Source organism: Mytilus galloprovincialis, chromosome 9, assembly GCF_965363235.1.
Source record: "Mytilus galloprovincialis chromosome 9, xbMytGall1.hap1.1, whole genome shotgun sequence".
Taxonomy (NCBI): domain Eukaryota; kingdom Metazoa; phylum Mollusca; class Bivalvia; order Mytilida; family Mytilidae; genus Mytilus; species Mytilus galloprovincialis.
The window spans coordinates 35,486,615-35,504,398 of record NC_134846.1 but is presented as its reverse complement, the minus strand read 5'-3'; the positions used below and the strand labels follow the sequence as shown (position 1 = coordinate 35,504,398).

The 17,784-nt window shown below is 32.5% G+C and overlaps 1 protein-coding gene across 2 annotated transcripts in view; it reads left to right on the top strand.

Annotated features, from left to right (window-relative positions):
- Positions 1-17,784, top strand: part of LOC143044903 (QRFP-like peptide receptor) — a 62,024-nt gene that overhangs the window by 22,633 nt on the left and 21,607 nt on the right. For both annotated transcript variants that reach the window (XM_076217134.1, XM_076217135.1), the window contains exon 2: positions 17,152-17,597. In XM_076217134.1, coding sequence (XP_076073249.1) covers positions 17,152-17,597 — 446 coding nt within the window. The remainder of the gene's footprint in view (positions 1-17,151; positions 17,598-17,784) is intronic.

Here is a 17,784-nt window from a genome sequence, read left to right as displayed (position 1 = left end):
TGTCTCATTGGCACTCATACCATATCTGTATCTATAAATTTAAAATACATTCAACGTTTAGTACAAGGTTTGTACGCGTGTGAACTTTTTAGCATGGAAAAAACCTAGCGAGTATTAAATGAAAATCTGTGATAAAATATAGAATCAATAAATATTTTCTGTTTTAAATGAAGAGATACAAAAAACTAGACAACACAAAATGAAGACAGCAGTTCATGTCAACAAATTAAATGAAAACGGACTACAAGTAAATCTCATTTACGTTCCTTGTATCTGTACATTGTACTTCATGGGAATTTAAGGTTATTCATTTGATGAGATTAAACAAGTGGGTTTATAGTATTACTAAAACTATTTGACAATTTAACGCGACATATTAGTATAAGAGCACGCAAGAATAATGAATAAAACATGTACTTATTAATATTAATAATTAGTTGATGGCCTGTTACATTGGAGATAATTTGTGGATATAAGAAAACATTTTAATTTGATTCCTGAATTTTGTTAGTTTTGAAAGACACTTTAGTTTTGTGTGACGTCCAACTTCAATGAAATAGTAAACACTTTTATTAGGGTTAACCGAAGACTGCCTCTAGGTGCAGTATTTCCTCTCTGTGTTGAAGACCCATTGCTGTATTCTTCTCTCTTGTCGGATTGTTGTCTTTGACACATTCCCCATTACCATTTTCAATTTTTATCTTACTTGTAAATGCAAATAACTAACAATTCCTATTTCTCCCCTTATAATAAGAAAATTTATGCAAAATATATGGGTGAACAAACAAAAGTTAGTACACTCATATATAGAATCATTTTCATAACAGCGTGAACAACCGAAATACTTATGTTGGTAATTATACTGAATCATTTACCTTTAACTTGTTTGTCATCGGCTATCGATAACAGTGATTTTACGATCACTCAGTCTGTTAGAGGCCTTCCAGTGGGGATTTAAATAGAATAAAAGAGTAAAGTACATGCAGGTGCACGAGAAGAAGAAATAACGTTTAAGAACTAATATTCAACTTTTAAATCAACACACAATGTTTAGTTCTCTGTTAGTTATTCGTATTATTTGATTTAGACGTGTGCCGACCCCACAGTTTAAATATGATCTATAACATGTACGATATGACAACTGGGCTTTACAGATGAACGTTAACGTAATACCGACCCAGTCAATTGATAATCTGAGAACGCCAAGAAATGGTCTTGTCCACGCTGTTATGAAAACAATTCTATATATCTTATTGATTAACCTTTTTTCAAACATCTCATCGTTGACAGCTGCAGATAAACAATCCTGTATTTTTACGATTATTTGGAAAATCATATTAATTTGCACAAGAGTCTCTAATTTTATAAATCTTAAAGATATCATTAAAATCTTTTGATGTTCTCAATTAATAGTTGACTTGGTACGTAAAGAATTAACAATCAGTGCGAGATTAATAGATGATATGTAAATTACAACATCTTCAAAAAGACGTACTAAGAAAATGAATCAATTCAAAAAGTCTTTCCTCAAAGAATTGATGTTTGGTAATAAAAAAGAGATCAGCAATTCTTTGCCATCACGTAATTGTAATTTATTTGTTTTTAGTGCCATGGACGTATTAGATTGACAATCCTATATATAGATGCGTGTTAGAACTGAATACATGTCTTCCTTTTGAGACCTGTTGACATCAAACGTTGCACTTTAGATACTGTAATAATAAATTACCAATGAGGTAAAAACCGACCTGCTACTTAAAGTCTAATGTAATTTAAAGCTTCTTTGAAAATCTTTCAAAACTTGATAGGGGGATTTTCATTGTTTTTAAATGTGACCATGTGACACGAGACTATTTGTTTTTGTGACTTTGATTTCTTAAGGTGGTAGGGTATCCTACTGGAGCCATAATAGTAGTACGTTTCATAAAATGTGTGTTGTACTGTGGATTCATTATTGAGGCTCCCACAGGGTACGTCCCTCAGGTCGGAAGTCGCCTCTAAAAAGCCCAGAGGTTGCAGGTCGTTTTTGACCCTGCGGGAGCCTCATTATTATTCGTTGGATACTATTTTGTGTGGATTTCGTGGGTACAGGTGAACCACGAATTCAAATGTTTAACAATTAACATATTTTCAATAGTCTTTGCATACAGAGATCGTCAAAACCACGAACTCAAATATTTACGAACATGCAAGAACTCAGTAATCAACGAAAATTGATACCCACGAAAAGTTCCTCTGTCAATTCTGTCCTGTTCCCTCTCTACTGTAAAGTTCTCTCGTTTCTTATTCAGAGTTCTGAGTCCTTATGTTTGTTGAGTTGTCATTCTGTATCTTAAAATACCTAATTATGTTGTAATGTTAGTACTGTTTCTCTTAATTGGCCGGCCATTGTTCAATCACAACTCTGATTATCAATTATTTTATAAAAGCATAAACCATCAGATATTTTTTTTTTGGACCTATATGTAGTGTAATAAAGGTTTTGTTTTTGAAATGATTTTAAATTCGGAAGATAGATTGGTTGACTATTGCTTGCATATTGTCCAGTGGCAAATATTTCGTGTACATTCAGGACGGGAACACATCATCAATAGACCACTTTCGAGTTCATCCGTCACCGGAAAAAACTCGTCAATTATACCCGCCTTTATGACGTCATTTACCAGATAGAGGGGTCGCCTGTATCCCTGCACTATTTACGTTCATCAAGCATCTTAGTGATCGTCATTGTGCAGGATAAACTAGAAATAATGGTTGTTCTGTACTTAATGACAATTCCTTAATGACAGCAATGCTGATTGTCAATTTTGAGAATTCAATTTGCCGAATAATTCGTACAATATAGAATTATAGTTTTCCAACCACTCGCTCAACATTGGAATGGAAGTGACGACGCCCCTAAACGCACAAATGACGTTCACTAAAACCAGAGTTTTTGACGGAAATGCATCGAACTCGAAAGTTGTCTATTCGTTCAACAGATTTGTCGATCGGAAAAGGCAAATTATATCAAAGGAACATTCAAACCCAAAAGTCAAAAAAACATACATTGCCATGGAAGTGAAGACAAATAACAACACAAGGGCAGACATAAAATGAAAAAGACATTTTTTAATATGCCAGCTGAAACCAGCATCTGGATGCGGGATTATCTCGTTGTGTTGATGACTAGTCTCTATTGGTAGCCTTTGGCTGTTTTCTGCTCTTACATTGTAGGTTGGTTTGATGTCTCTTTGACATATACCCCGTTTCCATTCTCAATTTTATATAGCCGACTATACGGTTTGTTGAAGGCTGTACGGTTGAGTTATAATTTTTCTTGCAACTTCTTATAACTCTGGTGGATAGTTGTTTCATGATCAATTACACCACATCTCCCAGTTTTCAAATATCATGGAAACTAGATTTCAGAGTTGAAACCATTCCTTATAATTTGAAAACGATGACTTCAAACTCTATTTGCTGATTCGCCATTGGAAGAAGGTGAATTCGTTAATTAAGCGGAAACAAAAAAAATGATACAAAGTAGATCAGTAACTGTAATACATTGGAATTTGTTTAAGTTGTTACAGTTATGATTTGGCATATTTCGAATATAACTTTTACTTCTCTGTAAATCGCTGATATCGGTATGTGATTGTACCCATGGGAGCATTCTTCTTAGCGATTTTTAGATATTTTTTTTAAATTATTTTCATGTAATCATTTCATATATTTTCAGAATCATACCTTCAAAAGTGCGTTTTTGTTTTAAATTTTCATAAAAAGAAAAGGTCAAATACCTCTAGGTTCTCTTGTATTCTTGCAGGATATAGTTTATTAATTTCAATGATAATTAAAGTACTGAAAAATCAAGCTTTCTATCACTATTGCCACTTTATAAGTGAAAAAGATAGAAACGTGTAGTGCTTCTCTTCAAAGTGCCTTTCCTTTTTGTTCGTTTTTACATTTATTTGGTTCTCTGTTTTGTATCATTGGCATCACTTTCTGTCACTTCCGGTTTTTCTAATTTAAATTAATTATTTCTCTTTTAATGGTTAAATAGTTTTCTCTATTTGAATGCATCCAATCGTTCTAAACTAGTTATTTACTGTGCAACACTATGCAGAGAATTAAAACAAATTAGTGTTTGTCAAATTCGACGCAGACGTATAAGAAAATTTAATTTAATCTTAGTATTGAATGTTTTTTTAACAGGTTCGCGTGTTCGACTTCGTATTATACAATCTTCCGTTAAGTTGTTTTTTAATATCAGTTTGAAGCTTACATTCTTTTAAAATTAAATAACGGAATTTACGTATAAACAGTTTAGCAATAACTATTTTATTTGATTGCTTTCATATACTTTTATTTGCAGTGGAAACTATTTTATTAAATCCTAGTAAACTCATTTTCATCTTTCAGAAGCCCACTTATTTTTAGTTTAATCATGTACACTGTCAAACGCAGTCTATTCCATGGACAAACCTATGTTCTGATTTCTAGAAATGTAGCCAAGTGAAATTTTATTGGAAACTAAAATAGAACTACATACTTTATACTTTGTTTTATATAATACTGCAACTAGTTGTGTTTATTTCCTAAATATAGTAACACAGCTATACTTTGTGCAATGTCAATTTCATCAGGGAACACTTTTTCCAAAGTTAGTTCTTTCAGGGATGAAAATAAGTTTGAAATTTGTGTTCCAATTTAATTAGCTATCAATTTATAAATTTAAGAAAATTTTATGAAAAACAATATTAGGTCAATGTCATAAAAATATAAACTTCTTTGTAATCGGCACAAAACTGTGGAAGTGCGAGGTAGAACCTCGCCCTTCCCCAGTTTCTCAGCCTCATACAAAAAAATTAAAAACAAATTCTGACATTGACCTAATATTCAATATAGGTATCCAATTAGTAAACATAAATGTATGATAAAAATTAAAGTGCTCACAACATTCACTTATATGTTTTGGAGTGCCGTAGAGCAGGAAATACTTACCCTTCCTGATCATATGAGATTATCAGTTGGTGTTCGTAGTGCGCAATTAAGTCTCTAGTTTTTTTTTCTGTGAACAAGTCAAATATGCAGTATGAGCTTATTTTAATGCACATGTTCATGATCAAGAGTGACTAGATCTGACCAGTTATTCTTTTTAACTATCTGACATAAATTAATTTTTATATTTTGCATTCTCATTGATTCTTAAACGGAAGTGAAGTAATCACAACGAGGCTGTTTTGCGAAATTGAGTCACACAACTATGGTGGTGGTTTTACAAATGTGAGTGTATAAACAGAAATATTTGATATGACAACTTTTCACATTTCAGAACGTTGTACTAAGATAACATATTCAATGTATAAAAAGTAAAATCACAAAAATACTGAACTCCGAGGAAAATTCAAAAGAAAATTAAAGTCCTTACTCAAATGGCTAAATCTCAAACACATCAAACGAATGGATAACAACTGTCATATTCCTATAACGATCAGCACTCCGCTAGTTGCATGATGATGTTTAAACAGATTAAACAAATGTATGAGAACTCTACTAGTATTTACTTTCAATAAACATATTTAAACCATATTTTCAATAGAAATACACTTATTCAACTCGTTTTCCTTTCAATTCCCTATTATCTTAATTAAATAACAGTTTACTGTTGAAAACACTCAAAAGATATTTTTTTTATTATAATGATTAAAGATGCCCTTTCTTCAATAACATATTAATTAGAAGAACGTAGTCTCGTTCCAATTTCTAAGGTGTATTTAGACTAATGAGAATTGAGGAGACGTTTACTTAATTATTATGTATACGGTTCAATTGCATCTAACATTACGTAACTACTTCAAAGGGTTTGGACAAATAATCAGGTCGCATGTCCGGATAAAGTGTAGATAAATGTGTCTACTTAAGTAAAATTAAATTGAAAATTAGAAATAAAACCTTTTTACTCTTTAATTAACATGCATTCATTTACAATAATAATTATTATTATATCTTTTGTTTAAGAAGTATTTGCGATGATGTGCATCTTTTGTATTGACACAATTTAAGATAGCTACATTTTTTCAATTGTAAAAAAGAAATTGAAAATTAGAAATAAAACGTTTTTACTTTTTAATTAACATGCATTTAAAATAATTATAGTTTTTAAAAAAAGTAAGCCGTATTGGCGGTGATATGCGACTTTTGTTTTGACACAATTTAAGATAGCTACATTTTTTTTCTAATTTTGAAATAAATGTCTTAAAGACATATGAAGTTTAATATTATGTGCTATAAAGGGGTTCTTGAAAAAAAAAAATAATTATATCAGTATGATTGGCGATGATGTGATAAATTCGTCTTGACACAATTTAAGATAGCTACATTTGTTTTCAATTTTAAAATAAATGTCTTTAAGACATATGAAGTTAAATATCATGTGCTATAAAAGGGTTCTTGAAAAAGAAATCATTATATCAATACGGTTTACGAGTACTACTACATTAATCTAATTGCTTTGTTTGTCTAGAATATGTAATGGATCAAAATATGATTTGCAAAAAAGCATGAAAGTCAAATAGATCAAGAAAGTTTTAACAGAAATAATTCTGTATAGCGTTTAATGTTCTAAGGTACTTTCCGGAATATATGAAATATATATTTGATCAATCAAAGAACCGGTTTCAACGTGGCGTAATATATATTCTTCCTCATTTACGACAGTCATTGCCTTTGTACACTTCGTATATACGAAACACTAATGGCTTTTTGCATACATGATTGATAGCCATATCTAGAGTCTATACACAAAGATGAAAGCGCTGGAATATAGAACTGATCTTTCTTCTAATTTTTCAGGAAAAAAAAAATTAACCTCTGAAATTCTAAATGTTTATTAATTTTCAATCTATTATTATAGATCATAGGCGGATCCAGGGGGCCCGCCCCCCCCCCCCCTTTCGTGGGAAAAATTTGGTTGATTATATAGGGAATTATTGAAGCATGACTGGAGCAGGCCCCCTTAGATCAGTCAGCGCACCCCCCCCCCCGCCCCTTAGGAAAAATTCTGGATCTGCCACTGTAGATACATATTGCTTAATATGTTTATAGTGTAGTTAAATATGCAAAGACATTTAAGAATTAAGTATACAAGCTACTACTAAACACTGAATGCTTCCTTTTGCAAATTTATTGGGATTTAAAAGCGTTGACCGAAGTAGATGTGCACACGATCAACGCTTTTACAACCCTTTGAGATTACCAAAAGAGGCATTCAATACTCATTATAATAAGATTTTTTCGCTATGATCATGAAAACTGCAGACTTGTAAAAAAACCTAAAAACTTTTAAAACTGGTGCCACTATAATTTCTTCCGTTTAATAGCTCTAAGACACATTAGTATTAAATGTAACTCAAAACTCTTATAGTAGATGGCCCTTTCAAATTATTTGTATATATCAAATGTACCCTACTTCCATTCTGTATGTGTCTGTCCCAAGTCAGAGAGGAGCCTGTCATTCAGTGGTTGTTTTTTTGTTGCTGTGTTATATATTAGTTTTTCGTTCATTATTTTGTGCATAAATTATGCCGTCAGACTTCTCGTTTGGATTATTATACATTTTGTCATTTCGGGCCTTATATACCTGACTATTCTGTATATACTTTGCTCATTGTTGAAAGGCCGAATGATGACCTGAAGTTGTTTATTTATGTGTCACGTGGTCTCTTGTGAAGAGTTGTCTAATTGCCAATCATGCAGCATCTTCTTTGTTTATATCTTCGTTACAGTACAATCGGAATTCTGTAGGATCCAGAATCATATTTGTCGTGGTGTTTATTTTTACGTTTTCTATATGCTGTGTCTCATGTACTATTATGTGTCTGTTTTTTTTTATAGCCGTGGTGTTGCTACTTTATTTTTGTTCTATGCGTTTGAATGTCCCGCTGGTATCTTTGGTCCCTCTTTTCTAGTACAAATAACATTCCATTGTATACCATTAGAATAAGATAATGATTTATATTTATTAAAATGTACTTCTATTCGTTTTTCATTTCGTGTTGGTTCCTAAAATAAGGTGCCCTAGGCAAAAAATTAGCGAAGTTATAACAAATAACCCATTTAAGAAGGATATTGGAGATTTATAATGCAGTATTGTATTGATAGATAATAGACCACTTTCGATTTCATCCGTCATCGGAAAAAAACTCGTCAATTATTCGCGCCTTTATGTCGTCATTTACCAGACAGAGGGGATCGTCTGTATCCCTGCACTATTAACGTTCATCAAGCGTTTTAGTGATCGTCATTTTACAGGATAAATTAGAAATAATATTTGTTTTGTAAGTGAATAATCACGATTCCCTAATGACAGCAGTGCTGATTGTCAATTATGAGAATTTAAATTGCCGAATAATTCGTGCAATAAAGTATTACAGTTTTCCAACCACTCGCTCAACATTGAAAGGGAAGTGAAGATGCACATAAACGCACGAATGATGTTCACTAAAACCAGAGTTTTTGACGGAAATGCATCGAACTCGAAAGTTGTCTATTGTATTTCATTTTCATTGGTTTTCTTTTTCTTAATCTAATATAGTTGGGGACATGAATATAAACATAAATCCAAACTTGTATTATACTATGACTAATAACTAAATACAGTTTTCAGTAATGGTAATATCTTAGATCTTACTAGATGGTAATTTAGTACAATTCAAGTTCTTTTACTTAGATATGGATATCCCTATTTTTACAAGTAGATATTGGAATTACGACTTTTCTGGTTTTAAATTATATCAGAGGTCTAATTTCTACTAGAAGACCATTGAGTTCTTAACTATGCTAGCCCTTGTAATGGACTGCTGGTACTTGCCATTATTATTGATTCGACTGAATTCCAATTTGAACTACTAAATATACATTGATATATGTCGACCTTTCACAGTTTATACCTCATCCTTAATCATATTTTTATATACGATAAATTACTTTACGTGGCCGTTAAAAGTAAAATGAAAAATCAATGCAACAGGAGATATTTCAATCATCAAGGTCTATATGACTGTAATAGCAAGACAACTTTTCTAGAATTTTTTTTTATTAAAAATAGAAATCGCTCACAAATTTTTTATCAGGAGTCATGCTTTTATATCATGTTAAATAATAATTTAATTTTTACCACAACGAAACAATTTACCCTACAAAATCTTGTCTTGGATCACTTGTACTTCTTTTTGAAATATAACAGAAACGTACCAAGCTTATAAACTGAACACAAAACAATAGTATGGACAAATAACAGTCATTACCATCTTTTTCACAAACTCAAAACCAAGGCTTGCATCTGCCATTAAAATGTCGTTTCTTAACGTCATAAGGAACTTTTTTGTCGTTATGTCCTAATCGTTCACATACTTAAAAATAAGGGCTTGTCAAAGTCAATTTGTTTGTTTTTCAACCCTCATTAGGAATGTTTCCGTCAATAATTTGAGAAAACGACTTATAAAGATTGTTTCTTGTTGTGTATGCTTACCAAGTACGACGTAATAGTACTGCACCATCAGACAGTTATATCATTTACTTTTGCACCGAATAAACGATTAATGAATTTTAGCTGCAACTTTGATTTGTTTTTTTTTTTATGCCCAATTTAGGGGCATTATGTCTTTTTTGTCTGTGCGTTCGTTGTTTGTCCGTCCGTTCCGCTTCAGGTTAAAAGTTTTTGGTCAAGGTATACTTAGTTTACTTAGTACACATGTTCCTTATGATATGATCTTTCTAATTTTAATGCCGAATTATAGTTGTGATCCCAATTTCATGGTCCACTGAACATTGAAAATGGTAGTGTGGATGAGGCATCCGTATACATTGTACAAGGACACAGTCTTGTTCAAGATATATCATGTTTTCCCGAGATAAGAGACTTCAAACACTATAGTTTGATCTGGTTCGCATTATCCACATTTTTTACGAGGTAGCCCAAAGTTATGCTGTCCGAAACATGTTTTTATATACATACTATGGTGTATTCAAAACAGGACAAGAGATCATCATATTGCTTTAACCTAGTCACCTTTGAGGTTTATAAAAGAAAAATAATATTCTTAAAACAATTATAGTAGTTTTTAATATTTCTTGAAGATTAGTTTACTGAAAGCTCTGTATTAATCCTATTATTTTACAAGAATTGCGCTCATAAAGATTAAGTCGTTGGCTTCCGACAGATGACGAAAACTTAAGAGCATTAATTTCAAACAAAATGATTCAGTACCACCGAACTGACAACCATGTTATCTAAAAGCCTAATTTAAACTCTCAGGTGCTTTTTTAACTAGAAAGTATTGACACTATAGAAACAGTAAAGCTTTGTTAAAACATCAATGGTAAACAAACCTTTTGTATACAACATCATAACATAATTAAAACTATATACATATTTGCAATCCCTGCTTAAAGTTGTACTTACAATTCATACATTTGTCGATATTTTTATTAATGTGTGAATTGTGACACTGTCAGAATAGGTTTTGAATAATGAGATTTGAATAATGAATAGTAAAGAACAATTTGAGAGGTTAAGTTAGCTATAAAAACAGGTTCAACCAACCGTTTTACATAAGAAAATGCATCTACCAAGTCAGGGATATGACAAATGTTGTTCATTTGTTTGATCTTTTAATTTTGCTATTTTATTAGTAACTTCCCTTTTTTAATTTTCCTCTGAGTTCAGTATTATTGTGATTTTACTTTTTGTTCATCATTGACAAGTTATAAATGCAGGCAGGAATTTCCTAATTAACAGTTCTTTATTTTTTCTTTTTCTTTTCTAATTAATAAGAATACTAGGACTAATTCCCTGTTGTTCAAAACAACGAAACATAATTTCGTGTTGTGAATAGATGAACCAAATACACTGGTATTTTAAGTAATTAAACTTAGCATTATAACTGCTTGAAAAAATATTTCATTTCTGCATAAAAATTGAAGATAAAATCTAATTATGCTTGAATTAACTTTAAGGCAATGCATTACAGTCGTAATCGTTTTAGTGTCGCATTAAGTAAAGAAATTTTCGGTCAGTGATTTGGATGCATTTTTAAATCTTTTATATCTTTATTCAAGAGGAAATTTGTTCTCTGTTAAATGATGGATTTTTTGTCCATGTTCAAGGCATTGCTGATCCCTAGAATAAATACATAAATTTCGCAAATTGATATGCATATAAAATTTATAATCAAGCAGATATAGGAAAAAAAAAACTGACACAATGACGGGATGTATAAGTACAGAGCCACGTCACAAGCAAGACGGAAACACATATAAAGCACATGAACAATGGAATAAATACAAGAATATTGCAAATTATTAGTTACAAATGTAGACATGACATATTATAACAACAAGACATTAAATTGACACCAGAGGAAGCTTCCCGATGCACAATATCACAATTCATAATTTATACTTTTGTTATTTATAAAGGCAACAGTAGTATACCGCTGTTCGAAATTCATAAATCGATTGAAAAAAACCCAAATCCGGGTTATAAACTGAAACTGAAGGAAACACATCAAATATAAGAGGAGAACTACGACATAACAGAAACACAAGATTAAAATGTAACACACACAGAAACCCTAGATAAACCAGCTATTGATTTCAGGACCATGGTGACTTCTGTAATTTGTATCAAACCGTTTCCCTCGTGCTTAACAAGAGTTTTTTAAACTGGAACCTGTATCGTACAACAGCACAAACACAACATCAAATAAAAATAATAATTCCCAAGAAAACATAAGTTCTTAGAAGATTTAGAAGTCTGATATTCAAAGTTTCTATGATTCGTCTAGGTTCTAATAGGTCATATTGCTCCATATAAGTATTAATACATTCTTTGCTTGCAAGCTTCTGTGTTTGACGAAGAACAACGCTTCGGATGCACAACATTTATAAATTAGAAGGCATAAGGAACGAGGGGGATTGGGGGGGGGGGGGGAGGTTTGGTCAACATTGCTGCAAGTTTTGTTAATCCAAAGTCGATTTTACATTATATCCATATAGGTAAATCAATTTTTCCCAAATTAAGTTAAGAAAGGAGGGGGGGGGGTGTCAGTGAAAAAACTATGTGAATTAAGTTTTTTTTATCCTACGTTTTGTTAATCCAAAATCGTATTTACATTATATCCATATAGGTAAATCAATTTTTCCCAAATTAAGTTAAGAAAGGGGGGGGGGGGGGGGTGTCAGTGAAAAAACTATGCGAATTAAGTTTTTTTTATCCTACATTGAACTTTTGATGTCGTCCCTAACAAACCACTTCATTAAATCAATTTACAGTATACCTGTACAATGTTCCTTTTATCTCTTTGAGATCAAATTATTTTTCATTGCAAACATAATGATTCTTTGAAAGAAGTATAACACATTTCCTGTAGATTATTTTACTAAAACGCTGCATTAATCCTATTATTTTACAAGAAGTACGTTTTTGATTAGTTTTTGAAATCCGACAGATGACGAAAACCTTGGAGTATTGATATCAAAATAACAACCAAGAAACGTATAGCTGACAAACATGTTTATAAACTCCCTGATGATAAACAGTTCAAAAATATTTGACACTGTAGATGTGAAACTTTTGATTTATCATCATCACTGAACAAAATCCTTTGCCCAATGCGTAATTACAAACAATGAATAGCATTAACAGTACCAATTTTACTACCCAAGATATGCATTTCGACAATGTGTCATCAGTGATGCTCGTGATTAAAATATTTGAAACAAAAAAAAATATACAAACTTAAATAAATTTGAAAATATACATTCAAACTTTTAGAACAACAAATTTCAATTAAATAGTATCGTAGCTTCCCTTGTATACCAAAAGGTTTAACTTGGACCATTTTCTACATTTGAAAATGCCTGTACCAAGTCAGGAATATGACAGTTCTTGTCCATTCGTTTTTGATGCGTTTTGTTATTTGATTTTGCCATGTGATTATGGACTCTCCGAATTGATTTTCCTCTAAGTTCAGTATTTTTGTGATTTTACTTTTTTTGGACAAAGAAATATTGTCACCTTAATATAACAACTTAGTACACATGAAAAGTAGCTTTGGACTACAAATGATTCTATACCTTTTTACGACAGGTTAAGTTGGAATTGATATAATTCACAAAAATGTGTATTTTGAAATGACAATGAAAATTGTTAATTCTTATTTTAAACAAATTTCGGTTTTAATCAGACATTATTATACATGTCCATACATATCTTTCTAATACCCCAGTCCCACTAGGCCACGATCGCACTACGATCTGTGAAAAAAAAGTAAATTTTGATGATCGTAGTGCGATCGTATAGATCGCAGTAATGTCGTATCACGGTCGTGGTGAGGTCTTCAAGATCGTGAAGAGCGTGGCCAACTTTGAACATGTTCAAAACAATCGTGGTGCGGTCGTGGCGAAATCAGGTCGTAGTAGAAGCGTAGTGAGAGCGCACTAAGATCGTGGTAAGATCGCAAAGGTCGCTGTACAATCGTAGCGAGAGCGTAGCGAAAGCGTGATTTTATTCGGAGAGACTGCGCTACGATCACAGAGCGACATTATCACGACCTCACTACGACCACCACGTTCTCACTGCGACCCAACTACGCTTCCACTACGACTATACCACGCTGTTCACGACCATAGTACGATTCTAGCACGCCCTTGCCGTCCTCATTACGCTCTTCTTACGACCTGACTACGTTCGTACTACGACCATCATTCTCATTGTCATTTTCACATAAAATATATAAAAAAGCTCCCTAGATTTTGTTTGTTTGAATGTAATTATCCATTTGCTCTAACGGCTCAACCATGCTTCTTCTTTTTATATAGATTAGACCGTTGGTTTTCCCGTTTAAATGGTTTAACACTAGTAATATTTTGGGTCCTTTATAGCGTGCTGATTGATGTGAGCCAAGGCTCGGTGTTGAAGGCCGTACCTTGGTCTATAATGGTTTGCTTTTATAAATTGTTACTTGGATGGAGAGTTGTTTCATTGGCACTCATACCACATCTTCCTATATATATTGATACATCTATGTCATCTCTGCTATCGTTCACTAAAATATCGTCATTGATCTTTATTGACCAGCAATAGGTTGTAATGTAGGTTGGATTGGTCGGTCCGACATCTCTGCTTGATCAGGATTCGTTACTTTGCTCCCTCTGCCTCTACATCAACTCCTACCACCAAGCCCACGTGTTCTGGTAGATTTTGTTGCCATGACTGTGTTGTTTCCGAGAAATCTACAATTTAATCGGAAATAGAAGGAATTGAACTGTATTGATATGGAACACGATGTTGACGTTATTGCTCAGAACGTAGTAAGATCGCGCTATGAACGTAGTATAATCGTGGAAAGAACGTGTTATAATCGCAGTAAGATCATGTTGCAATCGGATAACTCGTGGTATGGTCACAGTGAGAACGTGAAGAGCGTCGAAAGATCTTGATAAGCGTAGTGAGGTCGCAGAATAAGCGCGGTGAGAACGTGGTATAATCGTAGCGGGGTCTTTGTAGAAGCGTAGAGAGGACGTAGTGGCATCGTGAAAGCAACGAAAATTTACATTTTCATGCCGCTCATACCGCGACCTCACCACGATCTAAATTTATTTTAGATCGCGGTGAGCGTGGTGCGATCGTGGTCTAGTGGGACTGGGGCTTAAATTCTCTCTAAGGTTAACATGTATGTCCCTTCCAATCCACTGGCCAAAAAACCCCACATTCCATATGAAGATTCCTTGATTATAATAACATAATCCATGAAGAATATACCTTGTATATAATGTATCAATTAGAAGGATGTAAGGGGAAATCATGCTTACCATTTCTGCTCAGCTGTCTTGAGTTAACATTCAATAGCAATATACAGGGGTGCCAAACTTTCTTACAAGAGACATTTAATTACTAATATTTGTGTTTTTATAATTAATATACAGTTTATTTGGCACATGTACATTATATAATACGTTTGACAGTACATGCTCTCCAGTTATGAAAAGTGCAAACAGTTCGAATTCAAAGTTACAGATCAAAGAATTTGCAAGAACATTCAAACCTTATCAAAATATAACGAGCTATAAACCAAAACGAACAAAAAGTGTAGCCAAAAATGCGTAAGGAATCAGAGCTTTGTAGACATGAATACGGATTCAATGAGGTCGAATTATTCACTTGCAAGTGAATAATTTATCATCAATGTTTCTTAGCTTAATTTGATAAAATTGAACCATACTGGCGGCTTAAAGCAAAATATTATTTCACTATTTCATTTTAATAAAATTTAATGTTTGAACCAAAAAAAAAAATTATATATTAATGAAGCTAATGCCCCTTTAAGGTTTTAAAAAGTATTCAAATCACTGACAGAAAAGAAATTCTTTAAATAGTGTTCTATTTCAGTAATAACAAGAATGTGTCCTCAGTACACGAATGCCCCACTCGCACTATCATTTTCCATGTTCAGTGGACCGTGAAATTGGGGTAAAAACTCTAATTTGGCATTAAAATTAGAAAGATCATATCATAGGGAACATGTGTACTAAGTTTGAAGTCGATTGGACTTCAACTTCATCAAAAACTACCTTGACCAAAAACTTTAACCTGGAGCGGGACAGACGGACGAACGGACGGACGGACGAACGGACACACAGACCAGAAAACATAATGCCCCTCTACTATCGTAGGTGGGGCATAAAAACGGGAATGAAATCCGTCGAAGTAAAGTTTTGCATAATTAGATTTGATCTGTATATTTTGCAATAAAATATTTCCTGAGCAATTATACCACTAACGATAACTACGTACTTAATAACCATGTACTTAATTCAGCTATTCATAACTTGAAATTAGGTTTCGACATTTTAAATAACTAGAAATAATGCAAATTATGATAAAATTTCTTAAACAGATGACCGTCTTAAAGTTATATGAAACGAGTGACTGGTGAAACATAATGTTTATCCAATTCTTGAACCAATGCATGTATATATCATAAACTTAGTCTTCTGTGCACAATTTTATGATTTTTTTACGCAAACATATCGTATAATCGTCAATGTTTTTCTTCTCTCTGTCAGTTATTGTGTGAAAATATGGCAGCTTCTTAATTGTCGTGTTTGACGCCGAAGTTAATCGATTGTCAATTTATAGTAAATATCAGCAAAGAAGCATGGATATTGAGCACGTGTATAACATCAGATATATACAATGAGATAATAGTTTATTTAAATAACAGATCCATGCGTATTGCGATCACCGGATTTTTACGAGAAGGGTCACGGTCAGGTCACTTGCATACCGAAAATATGTCGGGCGAACTGCTTCTTGGAAGCAAGCAATTAAAAATAGGAAACTTCTTCTACATGTGGACAAATCAAAGAATTTTACTCAGAAAAAACTATATCTACATAAGTTTTATTATAAAAACTATCCATTTAGCTATAAAAAAACATATTCATCATATGACTTTAACAATTGATAAGAATAGTCTTTAGTGTTTAAATATTCAACCAAAGAGTGTACTAAAGCGGATATCAATGATATGATATATGTAAAAGATGTATATCCGAAAAAATTTCATCTTTAGAAAAAACTTCAAAAATTTTCCTTATTTGTTGGCGGTACTTTATCTTGGTACTTTTAGTGATTGATTTCATATAATTGGTTAATTGCTAAACATTATTTGTTGATTGGCAATAATTAGAACTAAAGAAACAATAAGATTCTGTGTATATATACCCTTTGGGAAACAATTATACACACTTTTTATCATACAATGATACAATATCAAACTATTGCAAGTATTCATATAAATCCGGCCTGTTAGTATATAATCAATTGACCAATAATGTGTACAAAAAAATAATAAAGAAAACACATACCACAAAAAACAAAGATACAGAAACATTTCACCGAGATTTTCATTGTCTAATCATTTCATCTTGACAACAGTTTTTTTTTTAGTTGTTTGATCAATTTTGTACTGATAAAAACCTATTCAAATTATATTTTATGGTGTCAAATTGTATACAAATGTATCTCGTTTTTCAGTGACCTCAGTTTTACCAAGTTTATCACATTGTATACTTATGTTTGGTTTTTCTTTGTTTTTTCAGTTACCTCAGTTGTATCAAGTATACTTTCCTTAACCTTGGTGGCCTATGACAGATTTTTTGGTATAGTTTATGCCATGAAAGCACATATCATTGAACGAAGTGCGAAATATTCACTTATAGTGATTTGGGTGTTTTCAATAACAGTAGCTTTACCAATGGTGCTGTTTAGGCGGCTTTATGAAAGACATTGGAAAGACCACGTGGAGTTATGGTGCGATGACGATTGGTCAATAGGTGCTCTACAGGCTACACCAGAGCCCACCATAGCTTTTCATAGACCAGCAAGAATGACTTATTATACTATTATCTGTCTCATATTATTTATATTCCCTATCGTTGCTATGATAGGTGCTTATTGTGGCATCATTAGAACTTTGTGGCTCAATCAGATACCAGGAGAAAGGTTAACACACGACGTTAGTGGACAAATGAAAATGAAACGCAAGGTATATTTACAAGTGTGTTTTTAAAGTAATATATCGTGAAATTTTTCAGTTTAAAAGTCAGGAGTTTGTAATTGGTTGCCTCGTTTTGCTTTATAACATATTTGTTTTTCTTTTATTTTTTTGTACATAATTCAGGCCGTTCGTTTTCATTTGATTTTGTTTTTACATTTATCATTTCGGGACATTT